Source organism: Lichenostomus cassidix, chromosome 1 (assembly GCF_008360975.1).
Source record: "Lichenostomus cassidix isolate B80296 chromosome 1, HeHo_3.0, whole genome shotgun sequence".
Taxonomy (NCBI): domain Eukaryota; kingdom Metazoa; phylum Chordata; class Aves; order Passeriformes; family Meliphagidae; genus Lichenostomus; species Lichenostomus cassidix.
The window spans coordinates 87,068,839-87,095,147 of NC_139479.1; the positions used below are offsets into that span (position 1 = coordinate 87,068,839).

At 42.2% G+C, this 26,309-nt stretch overlaps 1 protein-coding gene and 1 long non-coding RNA gene across 14 annotated transcripts in view; both read right to left on the reverse strand.

The window, feature by feature from the left end:
• Window positions 1–16,155, reverse strand: part of LOC146445137 (rap1 GTPase-activating protein 1-like) — a 45,702-nt gene extending 29,547 nt beyond the window's left edge. For 2 of the 13 annotated variants that reach the window (XM_085067961.1, XM_085067953.1), the window contains exons 1-6: window positions 12,694–12,880; window positions 7,637–7,730; window positions 7,144–7,179; window positions 3,008–3,055; window positions 1,843–1,881; window positions 1,532–1,723 (exon numbers count right to left, since the gene is read on the reverse strand). In XM_085067961.1, the coding sequence (XP_084924087.1) occupies window positions 1,532–1,723; window positions 1,843–1,881; window positions 3,008–3,055; window positions 7,144–7,179; window positions 7,637–7,730; window positions 12,694–12,737 (453 nt within the window). In that variant the 5' untranslated portion in view covers window positions 12,738–12,880. The other 11 variants (XM_085068030.1, XM_085068047.1, XM_085068004.1 and 8 more) reach the window with 10 other exon arrangements.
• Window positions 16,156–20,918: 4,763 nt separating this feature from the next.
• Window positions 20,919–24,391, reverse strand: LOC146445138 (uncharacterized). Its single transcript, XR_014853761.1, has 2 exons — window positions 23,266–24,391; window positions 20,919–21,963 (listed from the first exon to the last, which is right to left on the reverse strand). It is a non-coding gene; the product is annotated as an uncharacterized LOC146445138 (long non-coding RNA).
• Between the last annotated feature and the right edge of the window lie 1,918 nt (window positions 24,392–26,309).

Sequence of the window (26,309 nt, forward strand, 5' to 3'; positions counted from 1 at the left end):
TGAGCTCTCTCCTTAACAAAGCTTTTAAACCATGGCTAAAGTTTCCCAGCCATGAGTAGAGTTTTCTGTGACAAGAATCCTGTTCACCTTGTTCTTTTCTGACACTGGCTTGCTCAAAAACTTGCATGTTTAATTGAACTCAGACACACATTCATGTCAGTTAAGGCAAAGAATAAAATGCTGGACACTGGAAAGGAAGAATATAGGAGAGAGTTTTTTTGCAGTACTGAGGCACTGATGGTTGGGCACTATGGAAATGATAGTGGAAGCTCTGGATCTCACTTGGAAAGAGCAATGATGATATGGCCTTGCTTGGGCAGAAGTATGGACAAGATGAGCTCCAGAGGTCCCTTCCAACCTCAACTGTTTTGTTATATCCGGTCAGCAGTGAAGCCTATAAGTGGACTGAAAAAATCATATCCAAATTTGCTTCTCATCCTATCTGGCTCTGGAAGCCTTCAAGCACAATCATAAATTTACCATGACAGAAAAATAATTACAGTTGGCACACTGAAAGCTTCCAGAAGATTAGAGGATAAATGTCCATTAACAGATTGCACAGCAGATTGGTAAATCTTGAGGGGAAGCCTCCAAAAAAGGTTTCCATTTTTTTCCTAATTACTTATAAATTATATTAATATCATTTTCCAGTGTTGTGGAACAAGATCCACTACACAAGATCACTCTGACAAGCCAAATTACAGCAGAACAGGTCCCTAGCATTGTGCAAAGCACCACTTATTCCTGGTTTTGAACTTACTCAGCAGTCACTAAGGGAGATCACTGAATAAGATACAGTGTGAGGATACTTGTCAGGCTTTCTTATCTCCTTATGCCATGAACCAAATCTCATGCATTTTTCTCACTTATTTGTTATGGCTAATATAATCCTGAACTCCAATCTGGTAATCAACCAATTTCCTAAACAGGCCCACCCAGATGGACTTTCATGGCTGGCCAGCAAACATTCACTTTATGAGGCCAAGCTCTGTTTCCCTATGTGTCAAATTGGAACTTTTAAAGCCATGGAATATTTAGCACCAAACTTACTTAAACCAACCACTACAAAACACACAGTCCAGTTTCATCACACACATTCTGTAATGACCATACACTGAGGGAAATGGACTGTTCTGCTTCCTACTGAGGAGCTTGCAGGGTCAGTGCTGTAGTCCCCTCTAAAAATAATACCATCTCCATTTTCAATACTATTACACTTTTTCCACTTGTTATCCCAAGGTTGGTATCTGTATAGGAGCCTCAAAGGACCTTCTTAAATAAATATAAGCATTTCTTGTGCAAATCCTTCTACTATTGCATGGGATAATGCACATTTCACAAAGGGACAGAACCAATTCAACACACTACAGACCATATTTCAGTATGTACCTCATTTACCTCAGTTCAAGGCATCATAAAGAACTGAAATGCAGCAGCAGTGCAGACATTTCTAAGCCCACCAGAAAAAGCCTGAGAAGCATTTCAACCTTAAGGCTGGGTGGGCAAAGAAGGCTCTGAAGGTCACTCTTACCTTTCCCAGAAAATGTTTGCGGTACAGCTTGGCTGTAGGGTCACTTTCCAGTTTCACTTTACCACTCCAGGAAAAGGGTACATCAGACAGAGTTGGACTCAAGCTGGAGAGGTTGTGGCTGGTCCCTTCAATCCAGTAGCCCCCAAACTGGGGTAGGATAATGAGAGGATATGGCCACCCTTTCTGTAATACCTATTCAGAAGGACAGAGAGCATTAAAACTGACAGAGCAGTAAGCTGGTAGGCCAGTAAGCTGAAAAACCAGTGAAGTCCAAGGACAATCAGAGAGAGAAGAGGGCAGTACTAACTCACCTCATGGATGCTGGGGTAAGGAATATACTCCTCTTCTGTCTGAAATCAGAACAGACCATCAGCTAACATTAGTGACACCTTTTAAAATGTTTTGCTCTCATGATTGTGCAAGCTATGCCCTCAGCTTCTATTCTGCCCTAGGTCATCCTTTGAGTTTTACTTTAGGACTTAAGGTTGGACTCCATTTCCAAAGTCTCAGCATTATTATTGGAGAACAATAAATTTATGAGTCAGATTTTACCCACACTCCTTGAAATACAGGCATGCAAATGACATGAAATACAGGCATGCAAAATGAGGAGGTAGCCAAACTATAGGCAAATTGGATGTGATTAGGAGTGACAGCCTCTCTCCTTTCCTTCCACACAGTGTTAGAGAGCTGCTGTCCTTCTGCAGACAGGGATGACAGTAGGAAAAGTAGAAAAAGTGCTGTTATTCACAGTTTGAATGAGGCTGTGTCATCTCCATGGTTGATCTGTGGTATGCATCTGAGCAATGCTGAGGTGTGACTCAGAGAACAGGAGTAGGATCTGAGCCAATTTATGCCAATTGGATGCTCCCTCCATTACCACAAAGAGCACTGACTATCTCCATCAGAATAATGCTGTCAGTTCTCTATGTAGCTTTTGTAATAGGTCATCCCAAGATTAAAGTCAAGGTCAAGTTTGATTTTAAGGTCAGTGGGCCTGAGCTGAAACTGAAGAAATGGAGAGGAGGAGTTGAGGATTTAAAGATGGGAATCGGTTCTTATTGCCTTAATATCAGGCAAAACAGATCAACTTTCTAGTAGCATCTCTATGAGTCATCAAGCAGACTGCTGAAATAAATGCTATGTGGTTTCAAAAATATTATTACAGCTCATAAATTGAATAAATTTAAGAAATTACTTAGTCAGAACTAACACTTTTAATAATAATAAACTCTTATTGGAACTACTTAAATTAGGTAAAGGGAAGTGTTAATTCTATTTCAGCTACATAGTTTCATCCTTTTGTGCAGCAACTAGGAAAAAAAAAAGAAAATAAAAAAGGCAAGCATTTAAGTGCTCTTGGGATGTTTGCAGACTGACTGCCTATTCATTCCAGTATGGAAGTACACTGCAAGCCAGGTCAGTAATTATCTGCCATTCTCAGCAATTTAGGAAGCAACAACGACTTTGCCTGACCTTGAGAGGAGCTGGAAGGGAACATCTTTGTTCATCCAGACGACTCCCCTGGAAACATAAAGTCACAGACAGTGAATCCTGTATTTTAGCATGTCTGTTTCACTTACCCTCTGTGTCCTCCACATCCTCAATATGCATATTTTGTCCCTCTATGAAATCTTCCATTTTAGGAAAGTTTGGAAGATTGGAATAAAAAGAAGTGAAGCTAGAACTTAGCCAGTCCCCTAATCTGACATTAAAACTTTAAAACTACCCCGACCTTACACCTCTTAAAAAGTAGACAACTGGCAGATATTAAAAGTCTCCCAAACCAATTCTCTTATTTGATTCTCTAATATCTTCTAGCTACCTTCCTTCCCATCCTAAGCAACAATAAAAAAGAAAGATGGAATGACTACAAGGTTGGTTGGAACAACAGGGCAAAAGGCTACTGGCTGCCTAGTTTCTTCCTGAATCAGGAACTGACATCCAGACTTGATTCTCCTTCTTAAGGCTATTCCATCCTCTGCCTTCTCACCACGGCAAAGTGGCTCGCTTCAACCACACCTCTGCAGCAGAAGCCCATGAGAATAGGACATTTCAGTGAGGACAGCCCAAACACAGACTGAGCTGAAGCCCAGACCAGAAGATATGAGGGTCAACAGGCCATAGACCAAATGGGCATCACAGACAGAAGAGTAAGAGGAAGAATTTGCATCATCAGATAGGAAGCTGAAGATCAGGATTTAAAATACAGGTTTCTCTTACACACCATGCATGAGTATTCAACTACTGCCACCAAAATCTTGTAGCTCTCATACTGGAATATGATGCAGAGACTACATTTTTATACACCATCAGCGACTGCTTAATGTAGTGGCTAATCAGGGATTCCAGACAGGATAAACAGCTCTTGACTTTGTTGTGAAAATAAGCAGGATTGGATTCATAACAGCCATGCCTATGCACATATTCTACAGTGGAACTAGCGTGTCAACTAAATTCTGGTAGAAACAGGTAAATCTCAGAGGAGATCTACAGTGGAGACTTTGGAGGCTCAGGAACAAAAGTTTTGGACAATGTTCCAGCTGTGAAGGGTGCAAAAACTGCTAGCATAGCACCACTAACACTGAGCAACAGTAACCTCACTATCGAGGATTCGTAATAATCAGGATGCTTTTTGCAGGAGCAATAAAAGAAAAAAAAAGAAAGAAAAAGACCCCAACACATCTACTTCAGATAAAAACAAGGTTTCAGGAAAATGAGAAAGTTTATTAAAAGAACCTAAGGAGCCATAAAAAAACCAAAACCTTCATGAAATCATGAGGAGCCAGACCCTGAGTATACAACAAAGGCTTAGCACCTTTAAAAACCCTTAGAAACATCAGAAGAAAACCAGTATGGCTAAACTCCAGGGTAAGGGAGTCTAGCAGTAGATGCATGAGATCATTCTTCAGAAGTCTGAGGTTGAGTTCAATCATGAAAAGTAGCTATAACAACAAATTTTAGTTGGTTAAATATAGAAACACAGTAAAGCAAGCATGGAACAATGAGCAGCTAACAGAAAACCAAATTTCTTTCCTTAACTATACCAGGAGAAAGAAGCTTCACATATTATCTACAGGGTGACACAAGATCAAACTACAAAAGCTGAGCTTCGAGACAGTTACACACCCTCCCAAAAAAAATTGTTTTCCATTTGTGTTTTCAACAGTAGAGACTAAACAAATACCAGTTTGGAAACACTGTTCATTGGAAAACTTTAGAAAATTTGGTTTGAATTCTGATGTCAGTACACAGCACTGACAAAATGAGCAATCAATTACCAGGATGTGGTGAGTTGTCAAATTAAGATGGAACACAGGTTGACAAGTGATCTTTATATTTTGCAGAGGTAGGTAGCAACCATTTTGCATTTGGGAAGTTTTAAAGGCGAAAAAGTCGAGTGCATGAAACGTAAGTGCTAAAGAGTGTTTTGTTGATGTGATCTCGAGTTTCAGTTGCCAGCCTACTGAGTTGAGGTTCACAAGGAAGACCAGGTTCTGAAACAGGGATCTGGGAAAGACAGACAGTCCTGTCACTAACAGAAAGCCCTGTGCACTGTCAAAACAGGACTGAGACAGGAGGGACACGTAGGTACAAAGCAGCCACAGCCCTCTGCAACAAACTGTGGGAAGTACTGGGAGACACCTGCTGTGCACCATGAGTTTTCTGCACTTGGAAATGGAGATTGGGAAACTGCAATTTTCTAATATTTCTCTCCCCTTCCTTGGCATATTTGGCAGATCTGATAACTGCAAGAATTTTCCAGTTTCAAAGGAGGTCCTGGTAGGAGACCAGTATCTCAGCAGGCCTGAGGGAAAACTTTCTGGGCTGCTGTAAAGGAGCTCTGTATCAGCACCTCTATAGAGAACAAAGGAATGTACCAGCACATTCCATCACTCTGCACTGTTAAGAAAGCTCCTGGTAGCCTGGAAGCAGAAGATATAAGTTTAAACCTACTAGTCTCTCCTCTAGAGTGAAGCTTAAGATAAGAATAATGCAGCCCTGGGCTGTACAGTCCAAATCCTTATTTTAAAGGGTAACCACAACTGCAGGAAACTTACAGTGTAAGTTGCTGGATGTGTCAAAGCATGGGCAGAACAACTGGCTGATAATCACTGTCATTCCTCAAAAGGGAGAGTAATAAACTGCAGCAGTGTCAGCCATCCCTTGAGACATCCTTCTGGTTTGATCCAGTTTGGCTTGCAGCACTGCCTTTAAGGAAATGCCTTCCCTCCCTGTTTTCTCAGGTAGCTTACTGGAGACAGCATCAGTCTGGGAATCTCATATTCACAAGAGGGGAAATCTCATATTCAAACGAGGGGAAACACCTGGCCTGAGCAGGATGAAAGAATGACTGACAGAGAAAAAAGTGTCCTGACCCAGAGTCAGGGTTCAATGTGGCATACCAATGCTATGATAATACACATTTTTAATGGGGGAAGAGCAGTGCCTTGAGAGGACTAGTTCAAAACACACAACTTGGATATGGAAGGGGATACAGGAAAAAAAAAAAAAAACCATGAAGGTAGCTGTGAGAAAATAAGACTGAAGAATATGCAGAAACTGTAGGAATGCAGAACAGAGGTAGTGAACAAAAGCAGTTAGATTAGTGAAGAAGGATTGGCTATGCAAACATATGAAGATTGAAACATCTGAGCTTACTGGATGAAATAAAATTTCCTTGTCTTTTAACTGCTTGTACTGCAAAGCAATCTAGGAACAATATATTACTAAGTCTCCTTAACACAGTATTTACTGTAACTTCACTAGATCTGTAAACACAGAACAAAGTGTCCAGTAGCACATTTATTTCCAAGAAATTATTAATAAAATTGAAGAGAAAAAAAAAGGAAAAGAAATTCCTGCACATAGGAAAAGGCAGGAGTTATGTGCCATGCTATGTGTTATGTTAGGTCAAGGTTAACCACAGCACTTTAAAGAAGGTGCACCACTCAGGGAAAACATTGGTAACTTGCAAGGACACTCTGAAAACAGATAATCTGAAAAATTTCAAGACTTCATTGTTAGATACTTAACACATATAACATATTATTATATTACTATTTCTTTATCTGATACAGTAAAAGGGGAAAAAACCCAACTCTACCCTCTTTTAAGTCTGTAACATAATATATGCAGCTAAATGCATGTATTTCTGTGTAAGAATTAAGCCAGAATCCTTCTTTCTTGCAAAAGCTAAGGACAGGACATACAGTAGTTATTTATTAAACTGTCTGACCTTGCTAAATGCAGTCAGGTTAACATCCCATTTATCACCTGTCATTATACCTGCTACCCAGCAGAACAGAGCTTCCTAAAGAAGATGCTAGAGATACCTTATTGCAACTTCGATTTTTTCACACTGCTGCAAAGGACAGACAGAATTATAACAATCTGTGTCTATTGCTTCTATCATGCTGACTGGAAAAATAAACACTGAAACATGCTTTTGAAATCCCATTGAAAAGTAAGTGATTGAGTCTAGAAGACTTAAATATTCTGCAAGCCTGTGTTAAAGGACATTGCGAGTGAAGTGACAAGACAAATCTGATTATTTGCTTGCTACAGAAAATTAAGAGATCCCAAAGTTTGACAGAATTACTTCTCCTTACCTGCATTTTTTCAATCATCTCAAACAAGTCCGCAGTCTGTGAAAAGGAAAAGACAATAGAAATAAATAATTTGGTGTTTGCAGAAGCTAACATTATCTTCTGTGGTAACCCAGATATGGAAGGAGCCAACAGCTCCTTCCATGTTTTGGCAAAGAAGCTACTTCCTTGCTGAAGACATGATGGAATTGTTCTTCCTTAATTGGTAGCATGGACAAAACAACTGGCCAAGTTGTCTTTGGCTTGTGTTACAAAAGCTTGACCTGAAATCTGGTCAGTCAGGTATCAGGAATTTCTCTCTTTCAATGGGTCAGATTGACTTGAGATAGTATGGCACAAGAACTGATCAAATTAGCAAGTTTAGGATTCTCACAGAAGGAGGTAGCTACATCTGCAGGACATGCACGTAACCACGAGCTTGATTTCAGTCATTTCTCCTGCACACATAACTCAAAGCACTCCAACCCTGAGCCAGGGGAAAATGGACTGTTTTTACCTTGTTGGGGACAGCAGGAGTGAGGGCACATGGAAAGCCTTTGGTGGGAGAGTCTATAACATCACTGAAACTCTGCAATGCCTCCTCAGACCTCCTGCAACAGAGGCAGAAGAGAAAAAAAAGAAAAAAAAAAGTTAATTCTGAAGAGAATTCAATATGTCAGTGCTTGCCTGCAGTGTCTCCTTTGCCATCTGCTTACTATTCCTCTCCCCAGGCCATTTCTTGCCTACGAGGAAGCTGTCATTCCCTGTGAGAATCCCTGAGGTGGCTGAACTTCACTTGCCACCTGCAAAACATCCCGGATGCAACAGCAAAAATCTTCTGGCTTCTGACTACTCTGTCTCAGCTCACACACAATATTTTCCTCACAACTGTCATGTAAGTGCTGAATGATCTTTTTTTGCCAAGTTCCTCTTCGATCATGGATTTAGAGCAGGATAAAGACATCTCATGAGAAGTTTTGTGATCAGATCTCACAAGAGAACCGTATTAAAAAGGAGGAAAGTTCTGAACCATCCCTGAAATCAGAACCTGAAGGACAGCCCCAGTTGCAACAGCCTGTATATTAGTCTCAAAGACAGAAGAGTAACAGAGATGGCACTAGAACAGAACCAATAACACCCTGCAGAGAGATGCAGGCACAGCTTTGTGTTACCACTGCTGGTACAGCCAGCATGGAGATTAGGTGAGCTTTTGTCTGCACATCTGCTATGGAAAATATATTATTACTATGGTCCCTGCTGGAGCAGCAGTGTGTACAAACAGCAGCAGGACTTTATTTGATTTCATAGGAGAGAAAATAAAAAGCAACACAAACAATACACTGTAGTTTAGAAGACATATATAGCATTGCCCACGGCACTACAGACAGTCTCACAGCCAGTTGCAGCTCTCCTACTGTTACTTAATAAACTTTCCATGACACTCACAGTTTTCACTAGCAGTCACAGCTGGGGTTAAGTCATGGTGAAGGCCACATAGGTCGAGCTGGGAACAAAGCACAGGTTTACAAGAGACAGCACTCATCCTCTTTGTAATGCAATCATGAACATGATTGTTAGTGGTCACAGAATCACAGAAGGGTTCGGGTTGGAAAAGCCCTAAAGATCATCTAATTCCAACCCCTCCTTCAGATGTGACCTACTACAAGAGACTGCTCAGGGCCCCATCCAACCCAGCCTTGAACACTTCCAGGGATGGGCCATCCACAGCTTCTCTGGGCAACTCGTTCCAGTGCTCTCTATTCTCTGAGTAAAAAATTTCTTCCTAACAGATACTATAAATCCCTTTTCTTTTAGTTTAAAACTGCCCCCCTCCCTTGTCCTGTCACTACGTGCCTGGTAAAAACTCACCCTCCTTTCTACCAAGCCCTTTTTAAGTACTAGAAGGCTTCAGTAAGGTCTCCCCAGGACCTTCTTTTTTCCATGCTGAACAACCCCAGCTCTCTCAGCCTGTATTTGCAGGAGAGGAGCTCCAGCCCTCAGATCATCTCTGTGGCTTCCTCTAGACCTACTCTAACAGGTTCACATCTCTCTGGTGCTGGGGACCCCAGAGCTGGATGGAATATTCTAGGTGGGGTCTCACAAGAGCAGAGTAGAGAGGGAAAATCACCTCTCTCAACCTGCTGACCACTCCTCTCGTGATGCAGCCCAGGATATGTTTGGCTTTCTGGGCTGTGAGCACACACTGCAGGCTCATGTCCAGCTTTTTCTCCACCACAACTCCCAAGTCCTCCTCCACAGGGCTGCTCTCAATGAGTTCATCTCCCTGTCTGTGCTCATGTCTGGGATTGCCCCAGACACGGTGCAATCTGCCCCAAACCAGGTGCAGCACATTGCACTTGGACTTGTTGAACTTCACGAGATTCTCACAGGTCCACTTGTCAAGCTTGTCCTGATCCCTCTGGATGGTCCCTTCTTTGGCTGTGTCAACCACAGCCCTCAGCTCTGTGTCATCTGCAAACTTGCTGAGGGTGCACTCAGTCCCACTGTCCACGTCACTGATAAAGATATTAAAGATCACCAGTCCCACGACAGAGCCATGAGAGACACTACTTGTCACTGGCCATACCAACATCATACAACACATAATAATCCTACAATGCAATCAAGAATTGCTGTTCCATAGCTATTAGCTGCATGACTGCTACTGCTTCCATGCTAAGACACTGGTCATGCAGACCCCTGCTTTGAAAGCAGTGGCTATATTCTCTCATGTATGCAGGTAAAACATACCTCTGTAATATTGAAACTATTCTGTCACAAGCTCCACCAATCATAATGCTCACCAGTTCTCTGACAATTCACAATTCATTTTAGTGGCCCAGTGGCATCATGTTACTTGCATGTAGGCTCATCTACACACAGTAACACAATGCTTCCATCCCACAATTTTCTACTGAAATTCAAATGAGAGAGATCTGTGTAATGGATCTAGAAATTAATCCCATGAAATATCTGGGAGGGAAGACGTAGGAGTTAGTCTTGACAACTTCAAATAAATATTGAAATAGCTTGATGGGAAATGTATTTTAAATTAATATTTATACCAATACATGCTTTATTTACCATCTTATTCATTTACTTGAAGAATGTTTGGGATGAGCAAAATTTATGCCCAATGGAAGACTGAAGATTTTCACTGTCTCTTAAAAATCTTAAGTTTCTGTTCTGTGAGCCCTAAAAATGTAAGAGCTTAATGTGATAAATTCTCATTTTCAGAAAGAAGTGTAATAATAGAACCTTTTGTGTAACTGGATGTCCTGGGGCCTTGTTGCATGCTACAGTGTTTTCTTTGGCTGAGTTGAATGCTGAATCATTCAGAGGAGTAAAATACATGCCTGCATCATGGAAATCTGGCAGCTCCTACATGAGGTCAGTGTGGTCAGTCCTGCCCCTGTCCCCTCACCATAAATTCATCTCAACACTTTGGACTGACTGGAAACCTTTGTGCAGAAACTGTTCCTTACTGTTGAATCCTAGGGCACTTCTATTGTCCAAATGAGTCCAGTAGAAGCCAAAGTCATCAGTCTTACGATACACTTAGAGGTGTTCACAATTCTGTAATTATCCCAAATTAGGAATATGCCACAGGCCTTTAAAAATCCAAGAGAATGCCTTAGATTTTACATTATCTTTTATAAAACATCACAAAAAATCGGGACTATTATAATTATTGCTTTGAAGTCTACGTTGAATTTCTGGAATTTTGAACTTCTGGAATGAAAAGCACTAGACTGCATAATAGAAAGAGAACATACTTCTTCCCAAATAGGAACTTCAAACTGTTTGACCACAGGAAAGAAGAACATCATCCTTCTGAAAACAAAAAGCAATTCTGCAGATTGGGAGAAGAATATTTATGTGCAAATGTATACTTGCTGAAGCTTTATTCTTAGGAAATGGCAACAAGGGGAAGCATAGGGCCTAAAAAATGCAGAAGGCTAAATTAGGATTTTGCTAGTAACAGTAACCAGTGCATTAATTTCAAGCGGGCAGTCAAACTAAAGGTAGGTAATGCTGATCCACTCATAAATTCCACTCTCAATTTGGAAACGGTGCAAGAAGAACCTTTGCAGATCTCTAAGCCACTACAACTCTGCTCATGCCTTGTATTCCTGTCTTGCAGCATCCTCTGCTATTTCAGTCATGGGATCCCTCTACCCAGCTTTCAAAATCACTGCTATCTGCTATAGCTGAGGCAGCTCAAAAACAAGTCAATGCAAATATTTGCTCTAAGAAAAACAAAAATTGGACAGAATTTCATACATCCTTTCATAAATCTTCCAGAGGTAGTAGGGATTTGTTGCACTCTAAAAGGCAAGTGCCCCAAATCCTCAGATAACTGTTTTCCTGAAAGTTCACAGGGAAGCAGGTGTATAGCTGTTGTAAATACTTCTGCTCATCTGGAAGCCTTCCAATAGGAGAAACACTACAGCATGATTTGCAGCTATCTATGGAACGACAGTCAGTATAATAACTGGTGTCCCAGCCTGATAAGAGTTTCTTGCAGGGAGACACTAATATGTTTTTAAATCCCTCACTAGAAGGGACAGGCAATTCAGAAGAACTGAAGGCAATGTGAGACAAGAACAGGCCTGAAATGCTTATAAGGAAAATTCTGGGCAACCACTTCTCTTGAGAAACAGCTGCTGCTTCACTCCCTTGTTTCTGCCTTAGAGAGGTGCATTTGCTTTACCAAATACAATTGTTAGGTATTCCGTGGAGACAGCTGAAAACATGACATGAACAGCCCTACTTTCAGAACACCTGTACAGCTTTGAAATTTGCTTACACACATTTTCCTAGGACTCAAGAGAAGGAATTACCGAGGCAGAACTAGAAAAAGGAAGCAACCACTATGGATGAGAGGCGGTTTGCTCTCAGCTGGTCACAAACTTTCTGCCCACAGACTTGGACTTCAGTAAGGAAGCTCTGCCCACCCGCACTCCCCTCTGGCTGCTGGGCAGCTCCCGTGGAGGCCACCGCTCCACCCGTGGGCAGCCCGCGCCCAGGACTTCGTGTGCCCACAAAGAGCCGGGCAGGGGATCGGGAGGGCCCGGAGAACTGTGGCAGCTCTCCCTGCCTTCCAGGTACTGCCCAGCGGGGCAGGAGAAAGCAGAACTCCAGAGGGAAATTAATCTTGCCATCCAGCCCGCACTGCCACCTCCTGAGAAGTCCCAGCCGGAGAGGTCCCCCACTCCCAGGAGGGCAGGAGAAAGCCCGCCAAGCCTCCCTGTTTCCCTGCAGAGAAAGGAGACCCGCTGCCGCCTCACGGCCCGCCTCCCCCGGCCGGAGCGGGGCCGGGAGGGCCGGAGGGAGGAGGCAGCGAGGGCCGGGCCCACAGCCAGAGCCGGAGCTGCCGGCTGGGCACGGCCATCGCCTTCCCCCTCGCCGGCTCTCCGCCCTTCCAGCCAACCCGCGCGGGCTCTTCCTGCTGCTCCGGCACTGCGCTCCCGACGCCGGCAGCCGCTGCCCTGCCCCGTCCCCGGGCTGCCCGGCAAAGGCAGGGCCCCAGGCCCCGCGGCCGCCGGCACCGGTCCCGGTCCCGGTACCTACCCTCCGCTGGCTCCGGCAGGGAAGCCGTGCTCCCGGGAAAACATGCTGCACCGCTCCGCTGAGTCAGCTCCCGGGTTCCCTCCTCGGGAGCCTGCTCTCCCCCGGCCTCGCCATAGAGAAGGGCACAGGCTCCCTGCCGGCCCCCTGCGAAGCCGCGGCTCCCGCCCCCACCCCTCCTCTTCCTCCCGGGCAGGGATTCACGGAACAGACAGAGAAGGAGCTGCACGGCCGGGCCCGGCGGGCAGCTGCTCCGGGGAGGACGGAGGGGAGGAGGAATGGAGGAAAAGGAGACAAGGGGGGATGGGGGGATGACTTCTGCCCCTCCTCCGCTGTGGCAGAGCAGTTCCCGTGAAGCCCCCGGTGTGGGAGCCCAGGGATGGCGCACAGCGTGCAGCAGCAGCTGCTGGGACAGCCCAGCCGAGGATGCTGCTCTCCGCCTCGTCCGGGAGGGTGACACAAGCACAGCGCTAGGCAGGGACAGCAGAGGGGTCCCTCATTCAGCTCTGCTGCAGAACAAGATCGCATCTCCAGGCTCTTACTATCCAGTGAGGAAAGTGAGTATCAAAGGAGTTCTCCACAAATCCCCATTTCCTTCAAGGGAAGGCTAGGAAGATACTAAATCCGCCGGTCCTTGGCATTCGGAGCTGACATCCATCAAGTACCACAGAGATTTGGCTGCACCCCTTATGAAATAGCTCACTGATCCAATATGAAAACTATGGAAGCTCAAATTTTCAGGAGTCACGAACCCCTTAACCAGATGTGTCAGCATTCACTTATCAACAGATCATAATTCCTGATAAAAAATTGAGCATGAGAACATGGTCTGCCATAGCAAGAATATGCATATACCTGTGTTTAAATGAGAACACAGAGTTCTTCTGGGCACATATTTTTTTCCTGTGCTGCTCAGTTTCATTCCACGGGATGATGTCATGTTTTCTCTTTACATCAAGACCTATAAAAGCAGCAGCTACAACCTTACGCCAAACGTCAGCCTCATGCTGGGTTTGTTCTAACTCACAAAGGGGACATAAGGAAACGCAGAACAAGACACAGAATTTGCCAGAGCTAGGAAAAGATGCAAAGGAAGAGTGCAAACAGTATGCAGACAGACCAGACAGAAAATATGAGAGCTGATAGAGATGGGGGAAAAAGAAAAACGCAGAGAGCAAGGAGTTATATCAAAGTTTTAGGTGTGAATGCAGCATTTTCATCCTGATAGTTCCTATAAATTCTACTCAAATATCTGGATAGAAATTATTATGGGGATTTCAAGGATCTGTGAGTAGGCAAAGAGACTGTAAAGAGTAAGGAATCAAGATATGTGACAACTTTGAATGGACAAAAAAAGGGTCCACTTGATGTTTTAATAACTTGCATGGAATCCAGGTGGCTCAATTTCCTCTTGTCTATCTCTTTTAATTCCCCAGAAGATCTGATGCTGGAGCATGGGCCAATTCATACATCCTCGCTCTAACCCAAATGCCTCTCAGATGGGCCCATGGCACTGAATAGAGCAGTTGCAGTCTGCACAAGCAGGTCTTACTCATTCACCTGAATCTCTGAGGAGAGATGTGACTGGACCAAGGCAAAGAGCCAAGCTTGCCATTTCTGCTGCATCTAGGAAGGAGGAAGAGACATTATTTTTTGCTGTTAGAGAGGGCTGCCAGCAGTAACTACTGCCCTCCCCCATCTCAGGGTCATTATCAGCAGCACTATCAAGCCTGGCCATGGTGAAAGCAAAGCATACAGAGAGGCTCAGGTCTTTCTGCCATTCTTGTTCTTCGGCAGCTTGCCACTACAGACAAGAGCCAACTTTGTTCACATACAAAACCACACTGAGCTCAGCTTTCATTTAACTGTCTCACAGCTTTACCTAGCCTTCTGTGTAACTCCAGCTGTGTACAAAGCCTTCAAAATGCATAAGCAAACCAGCAAACAATTATTAAATACCCTAATTACTGTTCTAATTAGCTTCTTTTAGCAATAGAAATATGAATAAATCACATGTAAGCAAATCACAGGACCCCTTTCTGTTCCTCAACTTATAATCAAGCTAACGATTGTTACTATTTACCCTGCTGATGGAAAAATATCACCTAATATAAACCTTGAGTTGTAATAAGTAGATTCAGCTCCTACTGATACTTGCATTCTTATATGACTAATTCAGTGTACTTGCAGTCTCAGATTTTAATCCCTTATATGTGTCCATACTTGCATAGATCATTATGCATTTTATAGTTATTGTGTGTTTCAGGGACTGGCATACAAGTTTCTGTTCTTTCAGGTATCCTTGTACGCACATCAATATATGTATTACAGTAATTGGTGTCTATACCTTTTACTATGTATTTTTCCTGGTTTTGTTAGCAGATTTTTTCCTCATGTTTAACTTCATTAGCATTTTATCTTCCTCACGTAGGAAAAGTCGGTATTAGCTGTAACACAGAAACTGGTGCCTGCAATTCTGTTAATTGAGTCATTGTAAGAACATCAGCAGCTCCACGGAAGCTGCGCAGTACCACATAAACACAGCAGTATCCTTCAAGGGTAAACTCTTCAGGGCAAAACCTGTGGTTTTTTAAGTTTAACTTCAATCTTACACAAACTCGTAGCTGCATCCACAGACAGAAACATACATGTTTTCACATCAGCTGTTTCTACAGATCTATGCACACAGCTTCTAAATATAGCACCGGGTGTGCACAGACAGCACCTCCCGCTGCGCACTTGGACTCCTCATTTTATGTCCAGGACTGACAGAATCAGGGTGGGATTCCTTTGAGTCTGGGCAGACCCTCTGTCATGCCCCTCCATCCCTTTAGTTTGTTTCATTTCCTACACAGACATCCGCTCTCCCCACCTCCACTCTCCCTTTCTCTCTCTGCAACTGCTTCTCCACACAATGCAGTATAGCACAATGTCTTTTAAAAAGCACACAGACACTTTCCCTGATGAGGCTGAAACTGCCCCAAACTCTATCCATTACACAACGCCATGCAAGCAGCAGAGATCTGGATCAACCCTCCCCCACCTATCTTTGATCCCATTCCTTCTAGACGCAAAATATTTTTAATTGGCATTGCAAGCAAGACGAGAATAAAAGCAGCTAAGCTGTTCATCCCCTACCTGAGCAAGGATCTCTCATCCCCAGCTGGTGAGCAGATGGAGACAGGGAACCCAGCTGCTCTCCTTTCCTTGCACTATCAATTATTCACGTAGGTTGCAGTGTCCTCCCTCTCCCTCCCTCCCTTTCTCTTCCGCTGCCCCCACCTGCAGCTGAATGGAGATCGAGCAGGTCGGTGCTGTCATACTTGAAACTAGAGATCATTGTCGATTAAACAGCCAGCCTGTGGAGCAGCTGTGCTCTTAAGCAGAGAAGATTTGCCCTGGCAGAAGGGGACAGACTGGCAGCTCCAGAGGTGGAGGACAGGCAGCTCTGTATATCCACGTCCTGCTCCCTGTGCTTCTAATCCCAGACCTGCAGGGATGACCTTTAATAATGAGAGAGGGTTTTTGGTGGTTTTTTTCCCCCGTAGAAAAGCACATTTTTCTAGTCCTCTCAAGTACAATGACAGTTACTTGGTGACAGTGAACTGGGTCATGCAGATTCATGTGTATAGATCAGAGTAGGAAGGGAAAGTAGAAGACTGGAAAAATCTGAAACATGATTACGTAGTACTGATTTAGTCCCATAGCAAAGGCACTGAGAGAGGATAATTTAAGGAGACAGGATGACATGGTACTTTCTTTAAATGCTTTTGGTAGTCATGAGTCATGAGACTGACCTGTGGGTTAGAATTGTTCAGTTGCAACTTTTGTAGATAATTAAAGGATTCTTATGTGGTACCAGTCTTAGGCAAAGGTAAAAATGAGTTCTGGCAGACCTAGGTCAAGGTGTTTAAAGCATTTTGCCTTTGTAAAGGGCTACTATCCACAGCTGGGTGAGTGTTCTAGATCTGCCTCGCAGCAAAATTAGGTTCAAGTCCCAGGACAAATTAACCGCTCCATTTTGCACTGAAGTAACTCAACCTGAATCATCCTGGTACCATCAGTCTGCTGAGGGACCCTCCTGCTGTGTCATCTCAAACATCACAGTAATTTCTTCTGTTAATTCTTCCCATGGCCACAGCTGTGGCAGAATCACCACGGAGACAAATCCACCATACTAAGGTGCTTAAACAGAAGGTCATCATGGCTTTTCTGTCCTATTTAACTTTTCCCATCTTTTGAAAAAAATATCTGCAGGAATTTTACCAGAAGTAATAAAGAGTTTCCTGAAATTACATTAAAAATGAAATGCCTAAAAGAAATTGTTGGTTTTGCAACCACAGCTGAGAGTAAAACTCCTGAAAACCAGCAACTCTTTTTAAGAGGGCACTGTGATTGTTTTTTATTATCATCTTGTTTTCAAAACTTTACAGATCAAGCTTTGTCAAGCATTTCTCCACAATTCTGCAGGCTGGAAATGTTTTATTTTAAATAAAGAAAAAGTCATCACCTTTTTGTTTTCATGTGAGCATTGGAACCACCAGGTTCTATAGATGGAACAACAACAAATTTCCCGAAGATTTTTTTTTGTGCAGTTGTTCCAGGTCCAAGAACTCTAATTGAGTCTGCTGGAGCACTTACAAGATCCTTTTCTTGTGCTGAATCTTTGATTAGGTTCATTTTGAAACCTTTCCCTCCTTTGGATCTTTTTACCCAGTTGATCATTTTAATTAAATTTATAGGAACCTTTTCTCTGAGATAACAGGGGAAAAAAGTCTCTTTGAGATAATTATGAAGGAGATAATCATCAAATTATCAGAAAATAATTTAAAGAAAATTGTCAAATCAACAAATTATCTTTGAGACCTTGATACCCCAATTTTGGTAGAAGATAACTGTTCCAGAGGTTACAAAGGGATGATGATATACAGGCACACACAGACTGTCTAAAGTATGTTTTGTTTCCAGAAAAGTAGACTAAGAACAAAACATGGTAGAAATCAATAAAAATAAGAAAATCAGCATTGTAAATATTGGAAAAGCAGTCATTTTTGGCTTTTCAGTAAGCAGCAAATATCAATACCTGTGTCGACCTACAGATATAGGAGCATAAATTTAAGGGTTTTTTTCTGAATATTAGACTCATGCTGGACTAATTGTTTGCCTATTTTGGTATCTTACAATTTAATATTATTTGTATTATATATTATATACAATTTGTATACTATATACATGTATACAATTAACATACTATATAGTATTTAGTCTTATTAGTATTATATACTCAAAATTAGTATTGTTAATAACCCAATCAATACAATTATAACATCCTGCCATTTATACAAGTCTTCAAATCACCCTGAGACTATAAACTTACTGTATCTGTAAAGACTGTAGAAGAAATTGTTTCCATATAAATACTAATGCTTCACATTTCCTTGCCATTTCTATTTGAGTATCTCACAGGACATTGCTGATATTGGTTCCCATTATTACCACTGTTCCACATCAGAATAAACTGGCACAGAGATACTAACCCTCACTATCACCCAGGGCCAGAAAAAGGAAACTGAGCTCTGAGTCCATCAGTACAGTTGTATAAACAGCTTGAGATGCCTGCATACCACACTGACACAGCAGAGTCCCACTCAGATCAGCCAGCAGATCCAGCTGACATCCTGAATGCCAGTGCTGGTGCAATGAAGGGGACTGGAATAAGTGGCCAGTGATGGAAAAGGGATATGGCAGGACTCCTTTGCATGCAACTGAATTTTAAACTGGCCTGGGAAAGTGCAGCATCAATCTCTCAGCAGAGCCCTTAGATAAGGACTCCATTTATTTTCAAGCTTTAAGCAAAGTTGCCTAGGAGTAAAACTTAATTATATGATAAATATTTATCAATCTATCTGACTGTCAGTATTGTATAAATTGGGGAATTGGAGGGATTTTGACAGTATAACTTTGGATATTTGTCAACAGGGAAAATTCATTAATGAGGAAATTATGGGATTACTTGCTAATTTCAGAAATTACTAGAATGGCCACGACTCAGAAAAGATGAAGCAGCTCCTCCACAGAAGTGGCATCTATGTCATCACTGGGCACAGCAGGACAAGCAACAACATTCAAGCTGCACCAAGGAAAATTTCAGCTATATTCAAGGAAAAATTTGTTCTTCCTATGAGGGTGATTCAGTACTGACAAGTGCCAAGAGAGGCTGAGTAATATAATTCTTGGAGATCTTCAGAAGATGTTTATACAAGGCCCTTCCAGCTTTGAAGTTGACCATTTTGTGCACAGTAGTTGACCTAAATGAGACCTTTATTTTATGGTTTTATTCCCTGCATGTTAGAAAATCCATGACATGAAATGTTCAAAAGCTCAAAGGTCATAATTTCAGCACAATATGTAAGAGCTTCAAGTTCTGCAGTGAATCAGATCATAACCAAGTTGAAATTCTTCACCAGTGGTTTCCACTCAGCAATCAAGTTCTCTAATAATTCAGCAGGTAAGAATTTTCTTGGCATATCTGAAAGTACTCAGAAAATCAGAGAGTTTGTAGCATCCATCAAGTCTTGCCCTGGACATGTATCACCCATGAGGCTCAATGAGAGGATAACTCATGGAGGTGGAAAACATGAGATGTGAGGACAGCCTAGCAGAGGAAGGCACTCAAAGACCATATTTTGCAAACAGTACTGCATTATCTATATAATAATCATACTTAAGAGAAAAGACTTAGTTTCTAGGCTTTACTGCACCATTAACTTCGTAATTTGCTTTAACTAATAATTTTAACAAAGGAAAACTCTCTCTACACTCTCAGTAAGCCTAGTCATTCAAAAGCAGTGATATATGAACATACAAAGCCAGTTCACATCTGTGAATCACATGTGAAATCAAGGCAGAGAAGTGAAAGGATTGCCAGGGTCATGTTAAAGCAGATGGATGGACAGCAGAGACACAAATCATTAGACTGAGGAAAGGCTGAAAAGCACAACGGTGAAGATATGGGCCTTGTCTGGGTTGGATCAACAAGTTTAACAGTTTGCAGTGATGAAATGGGATTCAAACAAGGGGAATAATAGATGTTTAATCCAAACAAAAGGACAGGAAGCACAGGCAAAGATTTTTGTGGTACTGGCTGCTAGAAAGACACACGGGATGAGAAGGAAGGGAGGTCAGACCTGGATGCAGTGCAGATGAAGACAACAAACACCTGGATGAAAAGGCAATCAGACAAGTAAGTTTCTTTTGCAGAATTAGGGATAAAGCTGTTCACAATTTCCCTCTGTCCAGATAATGGGGACCAGCAGGGATTATTCCCCACAAACAGGTCCTCCAATTCTGAAGGGCACAGAAGGAGTTAAAGCAGCCGGCAGCACAAAAGGTGGCGGGAGCGGCTCCTGTCAGACCATGTCAAGCTGCGGAATCCCCGGGGACAGAACCCCCGGGCCCTCTCCTTTGGGAAATGAGAACAGTGCGGCGGCCCCTTTAACACCGGGAGCGGTGCTGATTAGTGTGGACGGCACGATCCACTGCGGAGCGGGAGAAGGGAACGGGAGAAGGGAGCGGGAGCGGGGCGCCCGCAAACAGGCTGCTGTGCCCGGAGCGTGTTAGGGACACTCAACAGGGCTTACACCCCCTGGAGCATAAATACAGGCAGAGGGGTCGTGCTGACAATTTCTTAGACACGATCAACACTTGCAATACTGTGGAATTATGTATTTCTGTTTATTTGTACTTCAGTGAAACGTTTCTATTCCTTTTTTATTATTATTGAAGGAGGATGTGAGATAGCTCAGGAAAATCTCGGCCCTGTTTCCAAGGCACAAAATAAGAGTCAGTCCCCATTCTAAAAGAGTACATTCTCCGAGAGACCTGCACTGAACGAAAGGATTTGCTTAGAGTCCCAGCTGAAGGCTGAAGCTGAAGCTGAAGGCTTTGTAGCAACTGGAATTTGATCTGAGATTTCCCCAATCAGAAGTCAGTGGCAGTTCCAGGAACAGTTTCCTTGTTTCTCCCTTCCTTCCCACTATATGACTTCCCACGTCAGTCAAAGAAAAGCCTGTGATGCAGTGCCTTTCTCCAGTTACGGCAAGGGAAGGTCACTTCTACTTACAGGAATCAGGACAGTAAACAAACCATGTCCAGACTGTTCACAATTAATTACTCAACAGAATTTCATCGGAAAGCACCTAGCAATTACTCCACAACAACAGACCACCTGGAAAGCAGTAAAGGTGGTTTATGCACAGGATTTGGAGACAAAACAATGGATCATTTATTTGTTGATCAATAAGGACACATAGAAAATAAGGAGGGTCTGGTAGTGTAAGCCTGTACAACAGCAGAGAACAGCTGAATTTGCTTTGACAAATACTTGGTATATATAACAACTTAAAAAGAATCACTTCATGAGATTTAGTAAGAAAGTGTCTATCACTTAGGAACCATACACTAACCCTAAATACCTATAGGATCTATTCATGAAGAATATGGGGGACATGTTGCTTCTGTGAATGGTTAAATACATGTACTAATATGTTTGTACAGTACATACCACAGTAGGATACAGTTCCACATGGCATGTGTGGGCTGTAATATAGGTACACACACATTTATTTGTCAAATATATATATTTTGTTTATCAGCCATGCAGTAAAAATTGAATCTATGGCTTCACGTTTACTTGTTACAGAGAAGTGCCCTCCTAAAGTTTTTGGAGTACTGTCAAACAACATGTCTCACAAAATAGTGTTTCCACATCAAACTTAAATGACAAAAAAAAAAAATTATATGGCCAGTTTGTTAAGCACCTCAGTGGTCTGGATAGCACTAAGAGGACAAGCACCACTGGAAAATCAGCCTGCATGGAGTACTGTGGTTAGTAAGGATCCAGTAGAGTTCCGAGACTGTAGGAAGCTGAACTGCTACAGTAAAAGAAAAAAGTGCAGTTGGCTCACTTACTTCCCTGTGGTAGGATGGGGGAGAGAATCAAAAGGGTAAGAGTGAGAAAACACATGGGTTGAGATAAAGATAGTTAATAGGTAAAGAAGAGTCTGCATATGCAAGCAAAGTAAAACAAGGAAGCCATTCACCACTTTCCATGGGCAAGCAGGTGTTCAACCCTTCCCAGGAGAGCAGGGCTCTATCATGTGTCACAGTTACTTTGAAGAAAATTAACTCTATGGCAGCCAAAACTAGCACAGCAGGGGATTAAAAGCATCCAGGTATTCTCAGAAAGCAAGTGGTCTTCTGTAAATTGTAAATCTGAAATAAAGAAAGCCAGAAATGCTTTGGTGACATAAAACTGGGAACAGGGGAAATCCAGCAGTCTTTTAACAGCAAGCAGAGCTGCACGAACTAAAATGTAATGAAAGGAGGGCAAAATGTTTACTTCTTTCTCAAAGAATATTAAGAATTGATAAATATATTGATATAACTGATGTAAATATATTTGTGGAAGGAAAGGCAGAGCTACAATCAATAGTGGGACTCTACCAAAACGAGAGAAGTTAGATTTGTTAGGCTGTAAATATTTAGTTGAGCACTTTGTTACTGCTCAGCCAAATATTTACACTGTTAGTGCTCAACTAACCAGCCCAGCTGGCTTGGTGTGAATGCTATGGAGATAACTCGGAAGGGTCAATAGCTAAACCAGAGAGTTTAGGATCAGCAACAACAACTCTCTCAGCCTGAAAAGTTTTGCACAGGCCTGTCAAATGTGGGGAATCACCAAACCACAGCCTTGTTGTTTAGAATACCAGTACCTCATCCATCACACCAAAACAGTAACCTCTTTTCCCTTTGATTCATTCAAAAGCATACAACCAGTATTAAACTGGGGGATGTCAGGCTTGATTTTTCACCATTTTATGTATTTTCTTCAAGCTGTTCCATTTTCTCTTACTGACCTACAACTAAAACCTCTTACTATGGCAATTTCTAGCCAAAACTTCTCCATTTAGAGAGCCACAATTTACAAGAAGCGTTGATTTTGTCTTTGTTTTGTTTGGAAACATGTTTACAGCCAAATTCCACACTGCTTGTTTGACCTATCAATTTCAACAGAACTTGTAAGAAAAAATATTCAGTCTCTAACAAAATATAAAACAGTACCATAAAAATAATCTCTAAAACAAGCTTTTGCATGGAAATGAACATATCTCTGCCTTCTCCAGCCCCATAATGAAGTGTGTTGACATGGTAGATACTGATGTTGCCAGTTTCATGTACTCGAGGTTCACAATTTTAGAAATTGTGAGACAGGCTTAACAAAGTTCACCATAGCTGGGCTGCCATGGAAGGACACTTCAGAGCAAGATTGCAAGAGGAAAGCAGCGAGCAGAAGCAAGACATGTAGAAAGCTATTGTCCTCAATATCAACAAACACTTGTCAGGGATTTTGCATAAAAATCAGTGTATCATCTGGCCTTTATAGTGCTCAGAGGAAATTGAAAATCAGTTCACCTCCATACCTTTCATTCTGGCCTGTTCCCTACTTTGCAAATATCATTTTAAAAGAGCAGCTGAACATAATGTTGTCAAGGAAGCAGAGGAGTCAGCTCTCACCATGGAGGCCCTTTATCTTTTTTTCAGACGGCCAAATGTACATCCCATAGCAGTGCCTCAAGTACAAATTCAGGAAGTCTCGAAGAAGTCTCAATGATGCTCAAAGTTGTTGCTGCCTAACTTGATGAGCAGGAGAATCTGGGTAAAAGGAGCACCACCAAATATTGGAGACTTGGAAACTTCATCAATATTAATGGAGACCTGGGGACTTTGTCAATATCAATGGCTCTCAAGCAGGTGTAGGCTGGAAACTTGTGTGAGCTCTGTGTGTCACATATTGCCACACATTCAGGTGTGAGAAGTAAAGGGTCATATAATGGTGACTCTGATAAAAGACTATGATCCCTTTTTTTTAATCAAGCAAGACAAAATTTGGAGGAAGCAGGGAGTAACAGAGAAGGCAATGGACAAGAATATTTATCTCATCAGTGCTTCCAATATAGTCAAAGAAATCTCTTCAGCCAAGACTATGATCTCTCATGCACCAAGTGTCAGTGAGAGGTTTTCAAATAACACCATCTCCTGAATCACTCTGACATCTTTCATCTGCAAGGGATTTCACAGAACAGTTCTGTGAATCAGAGGCTGCCAATAGCCAGTAAATTTAACAATTCTTCAAGAATTCTTCAAGAAATAGAGGCACCATCACAAGGATTATCTTTGGCATCAAATATGACTTCACTTCAACACAAATGTCCACAAACTATGACCACTCTATCCTGAAATTCTCCCTTCAATGGCAATCTTCTCATTTTCACAGAAAGACCGTTTGCAACCAGTCAACACTTTCTCATGGAATAGGCTCAACGTAGAACAAGCAGACTTGCACAGTCACCACCATTAATAAATTCTCAAAGCCGTCAATTCAACCAGATATAAAATTAATTCTACATATTGAGTGTCCTGGTTTTTTGGTGCCTACAGTGAACAAGAAAGCTATCTCTCAGCAACAGAAGCCTTGATAATGCAGAATTCCCCATCACAAACAATAGGAGTTGCAGTATCACTACTGCTGCTGCCTCAGGAGAAAGTGGTGTATTGCTTTCACAGTGCTAATTTACAAAAAGCAGGCTGGACTGATGTGATGTGGTGTGGTGCTTTTATGAGACTGTCCCCCCAGCTGATGGCTGACCTTGGAAACAGTCACTTGCCCCCCACAGCAACAAACATCCGAAATATCATCATAATGACATTCTAGAATGTACCAGAATGACAATCCAGATGCCATACAAACTGCAATACTACAAGGCATGACAATGGCACATACCAGAAATGCATTATGATGTGCTCTTGCTAATTTGGCAGTGTCCGTTAGGAATGCAAAATCATGCCAGAACTGGACAAAACCTGTCTGTATCACTAAATAAACTGACAGCTCAGACCGAGGAACCCTGCCAAGATAAAAGCTACATTCTTTTTAGGTCATGTGACTATTTGCTTTCATAAAAAAACATATTTGCTCTTTCACTGACCCCTGTGAATGCCTATTTGCAGGGATGTAACTGAAATGTAACACCCATTTTTCCTGAGGCAGAAAAAGGAACCAGATTGAGTTACCTTTCTCCGAGGTCTGCTCTTTTATGGCACGTGGCTGGAGCAAAGTACAGTGAAAACTAGTGGTAAAATTAGTCTGAAACAAAGTGTTGTCTTTGGATGGAAAATATCTAATGAAGGGGGAAAAAAAGATCCTAGTTATAGGTGTAGTTTTCAGGCAAAACCTATCTTTACTAAAATAGATTTCACTCATTTTTCTTTTCTTTCTTGTTTCTTTTCATACCAAGTTATCTCTCTCTGGTCTTCCATACTTAAATTATTCCGTGGCTTTGTCACACTTGCTTTAGACTGTGAACACCTTAGGCTGAGAACAGGCATCAGGGAGGATGTAGGATTCTGTGCTGCATTTGCCACAAGGCACAGCATCCAGGAGGGACTGCTACTAATAACAGCAGTGTACTCTTCTCCAAAGCACAGCTCATCAGTAAAATAGTTAAGTGATTTCTCGGGCAACATCGTCCCCATTCTCCCACCCCACTATTTACTGAAAGAATTTGAAGTAAAACATTATACAATAGGAACATAGGAGCACCTTATGGAGAGACACTGTGGGTCCCACCAGCAACAGCAAATCATGCCAAATTCCTGCTCAGGAGTCTTGCATTGTGCAACAGGAACTTCGACCTTTTTCTCATTTTCTCAAGTCTATCATGTTTTAGTCCACAGTGAGTTGCATAGTTGCTGAATTCCAACCAAAGCAGGCTGTATTTTACTTTTGGATGGTAATTCCCAAATATTTCAGGTGTGGTTCCCTAGCAAAACCATTTAATGCTGTTGAAAGGAAAAGGGTGTCCCCCTTTCTTCAACACAGAAATAGGTTATGAGGTCCTTTCTCCTCTCCTGTGGCCATGCTGACACTTCCTGCATGGTTTTGTGACTGTTAGTGTATTAACACAAGAAAAAAATACTACTTTTTTCCTTTTTACTTGTTTAAGCCCTGTTAGCAGTTCAGAACATGTCAGGGAGGGTTCCAGTGTATAACAGGTTTGGCAACATAAGCAGCAAGAATATGTCGCTAGGACGAGGGAGGAAGATAAGGAACAGAAACTCTGTGGCAATTACACATTAACTTTTCTCACTGCATCTCATGTCCTTTGGCTGAAAAACTTTCCTGTTTTAGAATGGTGAAACTCCGTCTGGAGAAAAGGAATGTTCCATAGGAAAGCTGGCTCAGCATACACAGGTCTTATTTTCTCTTCTTTCCAGAGACACCTAGTACAGTCTAGAATGACAGGGAATGATCTTCCTGTGTTCTTTTAACTATTCTTAGTTAAGTCCTTAATTTCATCTTGCAACTGTTTCTTTCTGCTCATTTACTCTTTCCACACAATGGAAATTTCCACAGTACTCCACGTGATTCTTTCACCATATTCTAGCATATTAACTGCCCTCTTTCTTCACATTTAGTCACAGCCATCTCCTCCTCTGTCTGATCCACATTTGGAGCTCTAAAGTAGCAAAAGAGGAGAGGTCACTGCAGTGTCTCATTT